The 15,232-nt window shown below is 51.1% G+C and overlaps 1 protein-coding gene and 1 long non-coding RNA gene across 17 annotated transcripts in view; one reads left to right on the top strand and one right to left on the bottom strand.

Annotated features, from left to right (window-relative positions):
• Positions 1-10,868, top strand: part of LOC105477698 (ATPase plasma membrane Ca2+ transporting 2) — a 380,543-nt gene extending 369,675 nt beyond the window's left edge. For 7 of the 16 annotated variants that reach the window (XM_011734348.2, XM_011734345.3, XM_011734344.3 and 4 more), the window contains one exon: positions 7,815-9,893. In XM_011734348.2, the coding sequence (XP_011732650.1) occupies positions 7,815-8,126 (312 nt within the window). In that variant the 3' untranslated portion in view covers positions 8,127-9,893. Of the gene's footprint in view, positions 1-656; positions 829-4,909; positions 4,965-7,814 lie in introns of all 16 variants that reach the window. The other 9 variants (XM_024791514.2, XM_011734350.3, XM_011734346.3 and 6 more) reach the window with 6 other exon arrangements.
• LOC112425911 (uncharacterized) lies at positions 512-2,614 on the bottom strand. The gene is made up of 3 exons (XR_011620236.1): positions 2,477-2,614; positions 1,872-2,044; positions 512-892 (listed from the first exon to the last, which is right to left on the bottom strand). It is a non-coding gene; the product is annotated as an uncharacterized lncRNA (long non-coding RNA).
• Positions 10,869-15,232: the final 4,364 nt, after the last annotated feature.

Raw genomic sequence — 15,232 nt, 5'->3', positions numbered from 1 at the left:
GAATATGGCCCTGGTGCTGTCACTGCCCTGGTGGCAGAGCCATGCAGGGGTCTCCAAATTATGGGAGGAAGCAAGGACTGTGGTTTCTTGAGTGGGCAGGAGCGTCTGTCTTGCCTGCCTCTTGTGGGTCAGGTGCTTTGCCACTTACAGATAACCCTGCCGGGCAGGTGGCATTAACCCTTCTTAAGAACAAGAAACTCAACTCAGAGAGGTGGCTTGCCCAAGGTCACCTAGCTAGTAAGTGACAGAGCTGGAATTTAGGCCAAGCTCTGTTCACCTCAGTGCCCCCACCACACCCTCCACCTCCACGCCTGTATCTGAGGGAGGCTGAACACTGCTCTCTTCCCTCCAGATGCCATGTTTAATCACTGCCTCCCCCACCGGCCTCACCCAGCCCACTGGCCCCTGAGCCACTAGCACAGGACAAAGGCCAGACCCCCTGTGTCCTCCCGGGGACCCTGGGGCCTGCAGGTGGGCCCAGAGCTGAGCAGACATCTTTCAGAGCCTTGGAGTGTGTCTGGTATTTTTGTTTTGATTTAAGTGACATTGTCATTGTTGCCGTGGCTGCGGCTGTTCTTGTGATGTTGCGCCTGTCAGTCATGTAGCTGTTGTGTTCGTTCTTCTCGCAACTTGTCTCGTTCTCTCCTCCGTTGCAGATTGAAGTAGTCAATACTTTCAAGAGCGGGGCCTCCTTTCAGGGGGCCCTGCGGAGACAGTCCTCGGTCACCAGCCAGAGCCAGGATGTAGCCAATCTCTCTAGCCCTAGTCGCGTGTCGTTGTCCAATGCTCTTTCCTCTCCGACCAGCCTTCCTCCTGCTGCAGCCGGGCGTGAGTGTGACTCCTTACTGCCTCCGGCTGGCACTGCCCACGCCAGCTCCCAGGCGGGCAGGGGCTGGGGCACCAGAGGACATGGGGGGCAGCTGGTCACGATCAGGCCCAGGGGGCTGAAGGGTCACAGCCACCGAAGAGGGTCCCATTGGTCAGGAGAGTGTAACCAGTCATGCAGTGGCAGTCACTCAGTGGACCAGGGTCAGTCAGAGGGTCGTTAGGGTCCCAAGTGGCCAAAAGGTCTGGTTCAATCAAGGGATCAGCAGTGGTCAAGAGGACATCAGTGACCAAATGGTCCCAATCCACCACAGGGTCCCGGCAGCCAGAGGGAGACAGACATGGAGGTGACACAGAGTGTCCCACTGGCCCAGGGTCATATGTGGTCAGCAAAAGCCTGGACCACCAAGGCAAGGGTTAGAGTTAGACAGGAGGTCCCAGTCTTGCAGTCAAAGTCAGCAGAAGGGTCACCGTGGGTCAAGGGAAGCAAGCCCCTCAGGGTCACAGTCAGTCACGTTGGGATCCAACCAGGAGAGGGTCACATCATCCAGGCTTTCCCAGTTGGTCAGGGGGCACCCACAGCAATGAGGGTCATGATCAAGGGAGATGGTTGAGCCAAGAGGTCACTGCAGGTCAGAGGTCATAGCCAGGGGTCCCAGGCCACCTAGGAGCTCACAGCCTGGAGGCTGCACCCCAGCAGTTCAGAGTCTCTGCCCGCTTCCTGTCACTCCTCCCCTTGCACTTTTGACAGCATCAGCTGCCCTGCAGACAGCCTTCCCTGTGGCTGAGCTTGGAGCTTGCTGAAGTTCTAAGCCCTTCCTGGAAAAGACAAGGTCCCTGGCCCATTCAGCTTGACCCCTGGTAGAAAATGGTGGGTCGAGCCTCATGTCTTACCTGGGTGCCAGCAGGCCCAGAGGGACCTGATCTACCCTTGGGCATCGTGCCCTCCTTTATCTGAGGGATAGCCTGAGACTGTGGCCCCTCCTTCATCTCCCTCCTGCCAAGCTCATCTCCTCATGCCACCACTTCTGATCTAGAGCACTCACCGCTGGCTTTGTTTAGCTCTTTCCCGGACCCATGGCTTCGGGCCCCATAGGGAAAAGCCTGTCTTTCCTCCCACCGCCCTGCTTCGCTTCCAGCCAGGCCCTTCTGATCTGCAGGGGAGCCCCTGGCTCTGGTCTTCTCCAGTTGACACAGTGTCCGTCTTAGCCTCCAGCTTCTGTGTGAGAAGTAGACTCCAGCTCATCTCTTGAAACTCTATAAAGGGCCTGTACCCCCATCCAAAACCAGAGCACCCACAACACACCCCGCTGCAGCAGCGGGAACCCTGTGTGCTGGGGGGAGCGCCTCCCTCAGTGCCTCCAGTGGAGGCGCAGGCCACAGAAAGCCTGTTGATGGCAAATGTCCATGACCTACAGCGGCAGGACAGAAGCAGAAAGCAGGGAAGGAGCCCCTCAGTGCTCATTCGTCAGCACAGAAATGCAGTGCTGGGGAGGCCCAGGGAGCCAAGATGAAATGGAGATGCATTTCAGCAGATGGTGGCTGAGTCACATTTCCGTGAGATACCATCACTAGGCAGTCACCACCAGGATTTCTAGGGGAAGGCAACACTGGTCCCATCCTCCTCCCCTTTAGACCAGAGAGCTCTCACCTTTGCAGCAGCCTAGCCAGCTGACCTCCCAGCTCCTTTCTGCACCAGCTCAGCTCTGGCCTTGCTCAGCACCCCCACCTATCCTGAGGTGCGGTGACCAAGTGCCCTGTCAGGGAGACCTACATGGGGAAGAATCCGCTTCTTCCCTTCTGCCACCCCTCCTGGTGACTCCTGCGGCCCTCTGGCTGGGGCTGCCTGCCAGGAGTCTGGCTTCTGGGTGAAAGCCCAGTTCTTCGTCCATCCCAGTTCAGCCTCTTTCTTGAAGGGCAGCACTTCACCCTGGCCACAACAGAGCACACCTGACATTGGTGGGCACCCGCACCACCTTTGGAAGTCTTCCCTGAATTAGCCCCTCATCTTAGCCTTCACAGTCTAGAAGCTAGAACTGTCCTCTCAAACCTCAGCCACTTCTTTCTCAGCTTTTCTTCTGCGTCATTTGTAAAGCCATTCAATAGAGCCAGCCTGGGAACAACACTTCTTTGCAGAAGTACCCCCTTCTTCATTTCTGCAGAAATGCTTAGACAGGAATGTGTCTAAACTGACCTCCTTCCAGGCCACATCAGTCCCCTGTAGCCCGTGGTTACCCCAACTTTGGAACAGTCTTGGAAAAGAAGCCCAGGCAGAGGCTCAGCCAAAGCCAACTTGACAGTCCTTGCCCTGACCCCTCATTCTCTCAGGGGACCCAGCGGGGCTGGCCAGGACCTCCTCACTCTGCTCCCCATCTTGCCTCTCCCCTCTTCACACCTCCCAGAGAATCTCGCATTCCCCCTCTGTGACAGAATCCAGCCTGTAATTCTGGGTCCCTCCTGAGACCCTTCCTGAGCCTGTGGTCTTAAAAATAGCCTGACCAAACCCCTGCCTGAGGGCACTGGTTCCCAGACAGGATCACAGCCTCTGCGGTTTCAGCACACACATTTGGACAACACAGCCTCATGCCTCCTTTGTTTGAGTAGTGTCTACAACCGTGCTGCCTCCTCTGGTCTCCAAGGACTCTGAGGACCCTCTAGATACCAGCCAAGGTCCCTGCAGAAGTCAGTATGCTTTCCTCCCACAGGGAGGTTTAAACAGGTGGCCAGGAAGTGAGAGAAGGGCCCCAATTTGATGGGATGAGGAAGTGGGCTGCCCTACTACCCCACAACTCCTTCACCCCCACCACACCCCACCAGCCTTCTGAGGGGAAATCTGCTTCCTGGGGATTCCCCAGCGGAGGAGGCTGCTCATGTGCCTGCTGAGGCAAAAACACCTGCAGCCAGTATGCCCTGGAAGGAGTCAATCCACTGTCCCCTGGGTTATGAAGAGTTGACCACAAAGGCCTGGGACAGGGCCTGACTTCTGACCTGGGACACTGGAGTGAGGAAAGCCCCTGAACACATCACAGGCCCTCCCCTCCCCACAGCACCACCGCAAGACGAAGGCCTCAGCAGACAGACGCACGTGGTAAGCCTGACCGCAGTCACGAGGCACATGGCTCGAGGACGCTCGGGAGGGAATGAATTGGTGCACTCTTCTGACTTACTCAAAAACGAGCTTGTTTTTACCCTGGAAACTTAATGGCACACACCTAGTGCCTTATAGCTGAGCTCCACTCAACATTTCCAGGGCAGTTCCCCACTCCCTTTACTTCAAAGATGCCTCACCACTGAATTGTGGGAGGGGAGGACCTGCCAATACATCCATTTCGCAGAGAAAGACACTGATGAGGCCATGATCACACAGCAAGGGCGTGGCAAGAGGTCAGACTCTGGAGTCCCTCATTCTTCCCACTACTTATACCACTTCCCAGGAGGCCCACAGACCTGGAGCCACAGAGGCTGAACTTCCATTCCGGAACCAGTGCCCATGCCCATAGCCTCATATTCGTGAAAAGGAGTCAGTCCTCCAGGGAAGGCCAGAGAAGCTGTTTCTCAGCTTGAACTTCTACCAGCGTGGCCAGGACTGGCGAGGAGGGCACCTTCCCACTGGCGATCAAGGACCAGATTAGCATCCCACACTTCGATCCAAGGCAAAGCTGCACAGCCTCTCTTTCTCATTGCCTCAAATTCCTAACTCATCTCAAACCATCTTTGTACTCAGTAAGTCTGTAGCAGGCTCCATGTTTATCAATGGAAGTCCTGCTCCTTCAAACCACCCAAGCCAAGAGCCAGCCCCATAAGCCAGGTCCCAGCCACATTCTGGACGCCGTACCTTGCAGATAGGGCACTTCCTGCTTCCACTTCCCCTGCAGATTCCTGGTTCTGAAGACTCCTAGGGCAAGGAGTTTGCACTGTTAGGGGGAGAAATAAAGATAATGAAAAGGGAAGAAAGCTGGACTTCTCGTTAGTGTTTTGGTAACTAATTTAGTGCAACCTTGGGTTGGCGAGAAAATGGCTTGCTTTGTGGGGGGGACCCTAGACCTCTCCGCTGTCTGAATATTCCATGTGTTTGTTTCCCTAGAGGGCTAGAGAACCCTGGACACAGAGTTCAGCAAGAGAGAGTGAAATTAAAAGAGGTTGTGAGTCTTTAACCTTGAGCCTGAAATGAATGTGAATCAGTCCCAGACTCTTGGCTTCCTTGAAGCCGGGTAAACATTCGAGTATGTCGAACCCATCTCAGACCAGGGCCTGTGCGTTTCCTCAGAGCCCTCTGACAACAGGCGTGGGTCTCCCTGCTCCCTTTGTGCTGACGAAACCAAAACATCTGAAATCCTGCTCACTGGGTCCCTTCCTCTCCTTCCCCTCACCCCCACACCCAAATGCAGCTTATGCCAAAAAAAAAAAAAAAAAAAAAAATCCTACCTTTAGGGTAGGCAGGGAGGGGAGATGGAAGAGCTTTTTTTCCCCATAGTTTTTTCCATTTCAGCCTCGGAGAGAACCGAAGTGGAGACTTGAGATGGCCGTGGCGGGGTGTCCCAAAAAGTCTTGTCCCCACAGTCTTGTCCAGAGCAGTTCATTTTTTCTGTTGTCTCCATGCCAGGGGGAGGGCGGAGGGGCCTCATCTCATTGTGTGTCATCCCCTCTGCGTTGTCAGTCACATGACAGGGTCCTGCCACCATCCCCCCACCCCACACATACACTAGGTGTTCCAGTCAGCATCTGAATTGCACTTCAGCCTCAGAACACACAGCACCAAGCTAGGCAGCTACAGCCGTGACGCTATTCCCACTCTACAAATAAGAAAGCTGAGGCCAGCAGTGCCTTCTTTGTTTTCAATTAATCAAGGTGTAACAGCTCACTTACCAGGAGATCAGAATATGAACCATCTCTGCAGAGCCACAAAGAGGGACTCCAGGGGGAAAGAGCTCAGCAGCCACAGTGGCTGTGATGGAGCACCAGCACGAAGGCCGTGTCTGGCTGGCTCTTGCTTGGCACTTGTTGCCTCTTATTTAAAGCACGATTCCAGCAAGTGGGGTACCCTGGAGTCCCAGCTCACAATATGCAAGGTGAAAGGACAGAGGTGCTTTTCAGAAAACAGAAAAGTCAGCACTAACTAGTAAGCGATGGCTGACAGCAAGGGAGAAAAAACAAGCCAATCCATGGGGTCTTACCTAAGACCAAGAAGGATAAATGACAAACCTTATGTTAAATTATTCTCTGTGCACTCTAAATTAGAAGTCAGAGGAGCATGTGACATGCTTTAGAAAGAATTCCCTCTGCAACAGTAAAACAAACCTTCAGCGATGACACTTAAAATCATCAACCACTGTCACCTAGAAACTCCACTTCCATGGAAGAGGGCTTTCCCCACCAGGGTTCCACAAAGGAGCTACCCCTGGGTTCCTCTGAGAGCTCAAGTCCTGGGACTTCAAGGGCCTCCCCACGACCGTCTCGTCCAGTCCCCTGCCTCCCCGCAGGCCTGTGGTGTAGGGCAGCCACTGCTCTGCAGGTGGGTGCCACTTGGCCTGCACACAGCAGCCGACTAAGGCTCTGTTCTGGAGGCGCCAATGCCACCTTGTTTTCTCCACCTCTGACTCCACTCCGAGTTGGGGCTGGGACGAGAGGAGGAGGCACCTTTGTCCCAAGTCCCATCAGACTCTTGAGATGACAGGCACTACTGCCTCTCCCAGGAGTCCAGAGAAGGGACACCTCTCTTCCAAGTGAGGGTCCTGTCCCTCTGTACCCTGTGAGGCAGGACAGAGGACAACCAGAGAGCTAGTGTGGCTTGTCCACAGTCAAGGCACCAGATGTGGCAGAGCCAGGACGCAAGTTGGGTCTTTCTGCCTTCAAGTCCAGTGCTCTTTCCACTAGCCTTGAAGACTCAATGACCAGCCTCCTCCCATTCTTCAGCGGAGGAAACTGAGGCCCCAGGATGTGTGGTTCACAACTGAGACAGAAAATGAAAGAACTTGCTGTTTTGTGACTCAGTTGCACACACCCCAGAATCCCACTGGGGCTGGGTTTGGCCATCTGATTCCAGCTTCGTTTTTTGGTTTTGTGTTTTCAAAGCACAAATAAACAAACAAAATCCCCCAGGAAATAAGAGACCCCAAAGTAAGCTCCAATGACTGGCTGGCCAGGGCTTTGAGTCTATACTCGAGTGTTTACCTCCCAAATGCATGAAGGAAAGAAACGCTGGGTACAAACGACCTCCGTTCACATTGTCCAGGCTTCCAAGTGTAGCCGCGTGTCTGTCTGTGTGCCGTGTGGCTCCCGCCCCCGCGTGGCATGCAGCCCGCCCCCGAATGTCATCTGTCCGCCAGCTCCCATGTGCTTTCTGGCTGCCTCTGCTCTGCACCTGAGAAAGCCCTGGGTTGGCTTTGGTTTGCTTTGCTGCCTTTGATTTGATGTTCCCGTTCTGTTTGGCCCTCATGTGTCTCTCTCATCCCAGCTCATCCAACCGTCTCTCCTTTCTGTTCCTTTTCTGTTGGTGACACATAACCTGTTCCATGTTGTATGGTTTCTTAACTGTGTGTGGTTTTTCTAAGATGAATTTTTTTTAATAGCCTCTCCTCTTTCCTACTTGATTCCCACCTGGTCCTCCTCCCCGTCTGCATGGTTGAACCTCTGCTTTAAAGTGAACAAGGCTCAGTCTCTCACTAGGTGTGGGTGCCCGCAGGAGTCGACTGTGCTTCCTTTAACCACTGTTTCCCATCATCTCTTTGATGGTGCTTGGTGATTTCTCCTGTCCTAACACTAGTTTCTACCAAAACCAAAGCAATTTTTAAAAACCAGCTCAAGGATGCCTATAACCTGAGCCCCCTTTTTCACTCTCCCCCATCCTGTCAATGCTAGTAACACCCAGCGACTGTGGATTCCAGCCACCTGCTTTGCCCTAACCCTTCTCCCACCCGCCCCTCCTGTGAGCCCCCGAGCCTGGCTGTGGTCCCCGGGCGGTGCTCCTGACCCCTGTGCTTCCCTTGCAGATCCGCGTCGTGAAGGCGTTCCGTAGCTCTCTCTATGAAGGTTTAGAAAAGCCTGAATCTCGAACCTCCATCCATAACTTCATGGCTCATCCTGAATTCCGGATCGAAGATTCCCAGCCCCACATCCCCCTCATTGACGACACCGACCTGGAAGAAGATGCCGCGCTCAAGCAGAACTCGAGCCCGCCGTCATCGCTCAACAAGAACAACAGCGCCATTGACAGTGGGATCAACCTGACGACCGACACAAGCAAATCAGCTACCTCTTCAAGTCCAGGGAGCCCCATCCACAGCCTGGAGACGTCGCTTTAGCTGAGGACCCTGTCGCCTGCCCACCCACCCTCATGGACCCCGCTGCCACCCGCCTTCTGGGCACCCATCCATCCAGGCACCCAACTCACCCAAGCAGCAACGAGCAACAATCGGAAACCAAATACTGGAGAGAAAACCAACGTTTCCACCAACAGACCCTTTCTCTGGCTGCGATGCTGTTTGAACTCTTTTTCACTTTGAGGCAAGGGGCGGGATCTCCACTGGGGGCTTACGGGAGTGAGCAGTTTTCCCAAAACAAGCCCTTCCTGGCTCCCACCCAGACATGGACCAGCCATGCACCCGCCCAGCCACCACATCCCCCGCATGAATGTACTGTACACTTTCAATCCTCCCCTTGTTTGGTTTTTGGGGGTTGGGGAGGGGTTTTTTTGTTTGTTTGTTTTCTTAGGCGGGAACTGCAAACAGACTCTTTTCTGAGACTATTTATCCAATCCACTAGTCTGTGAGTTTTTGAAATGCTTGCGCAGCATGGTCTCAGTTGTATAGATTAATTTAATAACTTTTTGAAATTGCAGAGCTTAACTCGCCTAGTAGATTTGCACCAATGGAACCGAAGAACTTCATAGACACTCACAAGGTTATATCCATTTCTTTGTATCTATATCAACGTATACTTCTCCGAGACTGTATACGTCCATATAGATAGGTAGATATATATATATATAAATATATATACATGGATATATAAAGTTTCTTTGCCGGCATGTTGCCTTGTTTCTGCTTAAATTGCTCTATTTTAACTTATTTATGTCCTAAAAGAAGAATGTAATTTGTTTACAAACCTGTAGATAACGTCTTTGGCTATTTGTATGGTTTAAGAACACTGGTGGCTGAGATGCTATAAAAACAGCTCGGCCCAACAGACACTTCCCCTGGGTTGCATCCTTGATGTTTTATGATAGCCATGCTCTGATTTTTGCCTGCTATTTCCGTTCAATAATGTCACTACCGTGAGAGGCTCAGGCAGAAGCCAAATGCTACCGAGTTGCCATCCTGAGAGGTTTAACAACATGCTCCGTAGACGAAGGGAGAGGAGGAGAGAAGGCTTCCTGGGTTTGCACCACTAGCGGCCATCCGGCCCAAGGATGCCAGGATCTGCAAAGCACTGCTCGAAGACTTTTCTCTCAATGAAACTCGCTTGAGTTTACTAAGAGCATTTCAAAAATAGGTTCTCTTTGGCACTGTCTGTACAGAGATTGAGGTAGTGTTGAAATATTATAAATGGTAATGTGTTGATTTTTTTTTTTAGTTAGTAACTTACAGGTTTATTTCCTTATTAATGGCAGCGTCCGAGCTGTTGGCATATTGGATGAGGATCAGTATGGCTTGCTGCTTTTATTTTTATTTTTGAAGAAGAATAGCCTTTTTCTCTGCACTATTTAGATCCGAATGAACCTTATGATGTGTATATTGAGATGTATTCAGTGTGATTTTAAACCAAATTGTCTTCCTGTAGTCACAATATATACTGTAGCCTTTTAACAGCAAGTCTTGCTTTCCCAAACAGAAAGCCATTCTGAAACCCTACAGTATCACAGGTGAGAAAAGGTGGTTATTTTTCCCCAAGACAACAGCACTAGTAATCCCACTTGATAAGAGCTTATTTAACTGTGTGTCAGCCTCTTGACTGCTAAGCACTTTGTGGGGCTCAGCGTTTTTCATAAAAGAACTTTTGTATTTAATACAAAGTTTGCTTTGAGACTTTTCAGCATATGATCTTTTTCCATAAACTTGTACAGTGCAAAAGACATTTTGAATACCATGATCGATGATGTCCCATGCTTCGAGGAAAACCAAACACTTTCCGCCTCTCTTGCAAAATCCATTCCTCATGCTGACCCTCCTCATGGTGGCTGTGTCAGCCCAGCCCCTTCCCTTCTCCAGGCCCAGAGAACTCTTCCACAAACAAGATGAGAGCCACTCGGGAAAAGAGCCATAGTCAGCTGGGAGGGCCTACATCTGGATGGCTGTGGAAAAACTTGAGGGTTTGGGGTTCAAAGTCAGCCCATCCCACCTGGCAAAATCTTCCTGGAAGGAGGTCCTTCAAGAGCGTACCAGCTGAATGTCATGAAGAAGTATCTCTGAATGTATCCAGCAGAGGAAACTGCATACCCAAAGGGGTGACCAGCCCTCAGATGTGCTTATTGGATTCCAGTACAAATGCCACCAAAGCCAGCCCACTGCTCTCCTACGAGGAAGGAAAGACCTGCACGTGTAAAACATGGGGCAGCCTTGGAACATGGTGTTTTTTGGAGTTTCCTTTCTCACAGTTTTCCATCTCCCCACTTCTTTGATCAGTCATGTGTCTGTGACCTCATTCCATGACATCAGGATAGCTGTGTTTGCATGCCATGCTCCATGTTCATTTGGAGCCAGGAGAGGTTCTCAGTGGAGCCTGGCTTAGGGAACAGGGAGCGATGGAAGAATGCCAACATTAGCGTTGATCATCTCTTGTCAGGAATGAAGGATGCTTGCACACATGCACCCCCTCACTCTCACACTTGCACACACATACACACACGAAATGGTTGGTTTGTCAAAACTCACTGTAGTACATAAAGCTTGCACTCTGCGTCCTATATCTAGCAGCATGGGGTACGTTTGGCAGTTCACCCCATTAGGGGGTAAATAATTTATGACCATTCATCTGTTTTTATGAATTTTTTTATCTAGACAATAATTGTAAATAAAGAACTCACCATCTCTGTTCATTTAATACTATGCAATGGTTATGCTTTCAATTGCTGGCTCTTCTGACTCGCACGGTGTGGTTCTGAAATGTCTGTGGTTTAAAAAAAAAAGGCAAAAAACAACATCAAACAGAACATAGTAAATATATCTGTAATGTATACTTTTTTCTAGTTTGGGACTGCATCATCCATATAGCTTCTTTTCTGCCCTCTAGACAAGGGCTCCAGGAGAAGTTGACAGATTCGGTTCTGAGAGCTAAGCTCACCAACTTGTCTCCCCCTCAACAGATGAGGGAAGGGCAGGGAGCCTCTTCAGTGACTCCTGGCACTGCAGAATCACTCATCTTTGGAGGTGAGCAGGGAGAGCTCTGAGGAGTTTCCTCCTTGCAACTCAGGCGGAGATTTCTTTAACTCAGGAGCAGCCTCCATTGCTCCCGCCAACCCCTCACCATGGCCCCTTGTCCCCTTGTCCCAACCATAGCATAGAGATGACAAGAGAGAGGCAGTCCTATTTCTGAGACTGGACCAATTAAAATGACTGCACTGGCTCAAGGACTCTGAACCTGTCTTGTCCTGGGTCCCCCAGTTATTGGAAGCCACTCTTTTCCCCAACCATGTTGAAATGCCACCTTTACCACACACTGATATCTTATATAGACTTGGATCTATTTCTGGAACTTCTCTTCCCTTACCTGGGTGGCTCATCTGGCACCAGCCATACAATTTTAACTATTCAATTTCTAATGTCGATTTCTAATGTCTTATTATGTGGTGGGATGAATCCCTTCACTCTTCTTTTACAAAATTTCCTAGTTATTCTCTCACATCTATTCTTCCACATAAACTTTAAATTGTGCTCAGTCTTCCACCCCCTGTCCCATTCCCACCCCAAATCCTGGGCCCTGTCATTCCCTGTGCCATCATCTTCCCCGCATTGTAATTACTGTCCACTCAGGGCTGTGAAATTGAGTATGTTCTCTAAAGAGGGACAAAAAGGGCATCCTGATCTTGAGGGAAGCCTTCTGTTCCTCCCATCATTTCACCTGCCCCCTAAGCCCAGGAGTTGTCATGAGAGGCCACCAGGCCCCCACTCAATCCCAGCTTGGGAACCAAAGTCACCCACCTTAGTTGTGTTAGGGTGGACCCGTCAACTATCCCTGGTCCAGATGAGAAAGAGGAGTCTCTCCCAGGCCTGGAGCTGGGAAAGAATGTGTGGCCCAGTTGTCTGCACTTCTAATTCTCATCATGGAGAAACCTTTATTCCTGTCTCCCTTTCCTGAACTGATTTTTTGTTGTTTTTGTTTCATTTTGTTTTGGGGGGATCGTTTCTTGCTCTTTAATTGGGAGTCTCCAGCACCTTTGGGATGCAGGCAGTTCTTGCCCAGGCCTTCTCAGAACCCTCACTCCCCTAGCCCACTCTTGCGCTACCTACAGGAGGCTGCCAACCTGGTGCACTCTGACAAGCCTCCCACCCAAATCTCTCTCCTGCCATTGTGTCCAAAATCCCGCCATTAGAGGATCTTGTAGGGAGGAGAGTTTCTTGAAGGCTTTTAGGCCTTCCAGAGTCAGGACGGAAGTCAGACAACAGCAGGAAGTCCCCAAGCCTTTTCAAAGTTCCAAACCAAGCTCTCCTGATTTTAATGTAGAGATCATACCAACCCAGGTGGGGAGGAGGGTCCCCAGCCCCAGGTAGCAGCCATCACCCCCTCCACTGAAAACGATGTTGGAGGCTGCTTTGGGACTGCCCTTCTCAGCCCCCTGAGTCTGTTTTGTAATGCCTGTGGTGCTCTCCCTCCCGGACCTTTCCTCTTGGGGGTCACCACACTTTGCTAACTCTTGTGTGCACATATTTTATAATAGAGTAGCGAGGGAATGGTGCCGCCTCCAGCTTCCATAAGCTGCCCGGGCTCTGGGGTCTCTGGGACAATCGGGGCTGGGAAGTGACTGTGCTCTTATTGTACACTCTTTATTTCTCTGTATCTTTGGCTTGTGCTCTTTGTAATTAATGGGATTTGTCTGCCTTTTCAACACTATACTGAGCAATAACAATAAATGCACACGTGGAAATGCAGACACGGTACACATCACAAGGCCTTTTTCTGAAGGACAGCTGGGTCCCCGCCCTTTGTGGAGTTGAACTCAGGGGGAAACAGAATCCCTGGGAGGGAAATGCCCTTTGCCCAAGGGCCCACAGCTCAACGGGCAGTCTCTCTACTTCCACTAGGTCACACCTTTTGAATACCCACCATTTGAGGGAGACAGGCTTACCCTGCCATGAGCCATTAACCTAGAGGAATAGTTGACCATCTCATAGAAGAAGACTGGGGAACGGGGCCTCAGGAGGAAGAGGAGGAGGTTTGGGGGCAAGGGGCCGGGGGCCAAAAATCAGGGAAAGTTAGCCTGATTTGGGGTCTGGATTAACCAGAGGGAGGAGATGGGGAATACAGACACAGGATATAGGTGGCACCCCCTACTGGGGAGAGGAGTAAGGCAGAGGGAAGCCTGGCACCCGAGGAGTCTGGACTTCACAAACCTCTGCTGAACATTGGCAGAGAAAGAGAATATGCCCAGACCAAGAAGCAATCCCTAAGGTTGGCCCAAGGGTTGAGAGTTACACACACACACACACACTCTCACACACTCACAATCACAGCTCTTCCTAGGTTGAACTGATCCCCAAATCAAGTGCCATAGGCCCATCCAACTTCCAAACGCAGTTTCATATCCAAGGGTCCATTTAATCCCAATATCAACCTTCAGAGGAGGTATTAGTATAATTCTCACTCAAAAGAGCAGGAGACAGCAGCTCAAAGAGGTGAAGAGCATGCCCACCGGGTAAGCAGGAGATCCAGCACTGACACCTAGCAGTCTTGATGCCAGCCACTGCACTCTAAACCTCCATATTATAGTGCCTTATGGGCCAAATACCTTACAGCAGATACCTTAATGAATAAGATATAGTTCTGTTGCTTGTCACAAATCCCCAATCTCTTCAACATCAGTGTCTACACAAGGAAATTATTTTAATCACAATTATGCCTCATGCATTATATTTATCTAATATGCCCTTGTCCTCATTTTCCACTCAAAGAAAGTGAGGCTCAGAGAAACGTGACTTGACCTTATCACCTAGAAAGTCAGTGGTGCAGCTATAGATCCAAGGCAGAGCCTGTTCCTTGAAGAACAGAAGATCTGGCCGGGTGCAGTGGCTCACACCTGTAATCCCAGCACTTTGAGAGGCCGAGGCGGGTAGATGACCAGAGGTCAGGAGTTTGAGACCAGCCTGGCCAACATGGTGAAAACCCATCTCTACTAAAAATACAAAAATTAGCTGGGCATGGTGGCACATGCCTGTAATCCCAGCTATTCAGGAGATTGAGGCAGGAGAATTGCTTGAACCCAAGAGGTAGAGGTTACAGTGAGCCAAGGTCACACCACTGGACTCCAGCCTGGGCCACAGAGCTAGAGTCCATCTCAAAAAAAAAAAATGGAGATCCAGGAGATCCCCCCAAACTTGCCTTTGTTCCCTGCTCTACCCTAACCACCACCCCCTCACACCCCTGCAACAATTTCTCCACTAGAGGGCAATAAAAAATCTTGAAAGCTGCAGTAGGGTAGAAGAGTTGCCCAGAGGCCTGGCCCTTAGTTCTAACCCCCTACTCCCCTGGCCTCCTCTCCAAAGCTCCTTGACAGTCTGGGTCTATCACACTCTCCGAGCCTTAACATCTTCCTTCAAGCAGTGACCATCTCCAGCTAGGGTCCTTACTCCCAGTTTCAGCAGAGGAAACTGAAGGACTGTGACTTACCCAAGGGGAGTCAAGGCCTACCCCAGCTCACCTGCCTCCTTAATATCACAAGGGCCCCAGGGTTAGACCATATGTGGCTGAGGGGGAGGGGGGCCCAGGCTCTGTCCTCCAGTGTGGCATTCTCACTGCGCTTGTGGGGAACCTTCAGCTGCCCTACCTTGGGAAGCCAGAGACCTGGGGTCAGGGATGCTAGGAATTAGGTCTAGGGCTCTAGCTGCAGGAGCCTGGCTGAGATCCTTCATTGCCTATGGGGAATCTCCCTGATGGGACTTACTCAGGACCCCGGGGGATCGGTTTGGAAGGGGCAGTCCTATATAGGGGTTAGGGATGGCAGGGTGAGAGGTCCCAGCCTCTGGTGAGGGGCATTCCCTGGCCTTCTCTGCCCTGGTCCCAGTCCTTGGGTCCTGATGGGGGGACTACAACAAGGAAGCACTAGGACAGTCTACTTACTCCCAAGACATCACTCATCCTACAACATTCATCATAAGGCCAGTCTCACCCAGAGCCGCAGAGAGGCAGGTGAAGCTGTAGGTAGGTAGGTAGGTAGGTAGATAGATAGATAGGTAGATAGATAGATTTTTTTTTTTTT

This window comes from Macaca nemestrina, chromosome 2 (assembly GCF_043159975.1).
Source record: "Macaca nemestrina isolate mMacNem1 chromosome 2, mMacNem.hap1, whole genome shotgun sequence".
Taxonomy (NCBI): domain Eukaryota; kingdom Metazoa; phylum Chordata; class Mammalia; order Primates; family Cercopithecidae; genus Macaca; species Macaca nemestrina.
Note: the sequence above shows the minus strand (reverse complement) of the source record. Positions and strands in the feature narration are given on the sequence as shown.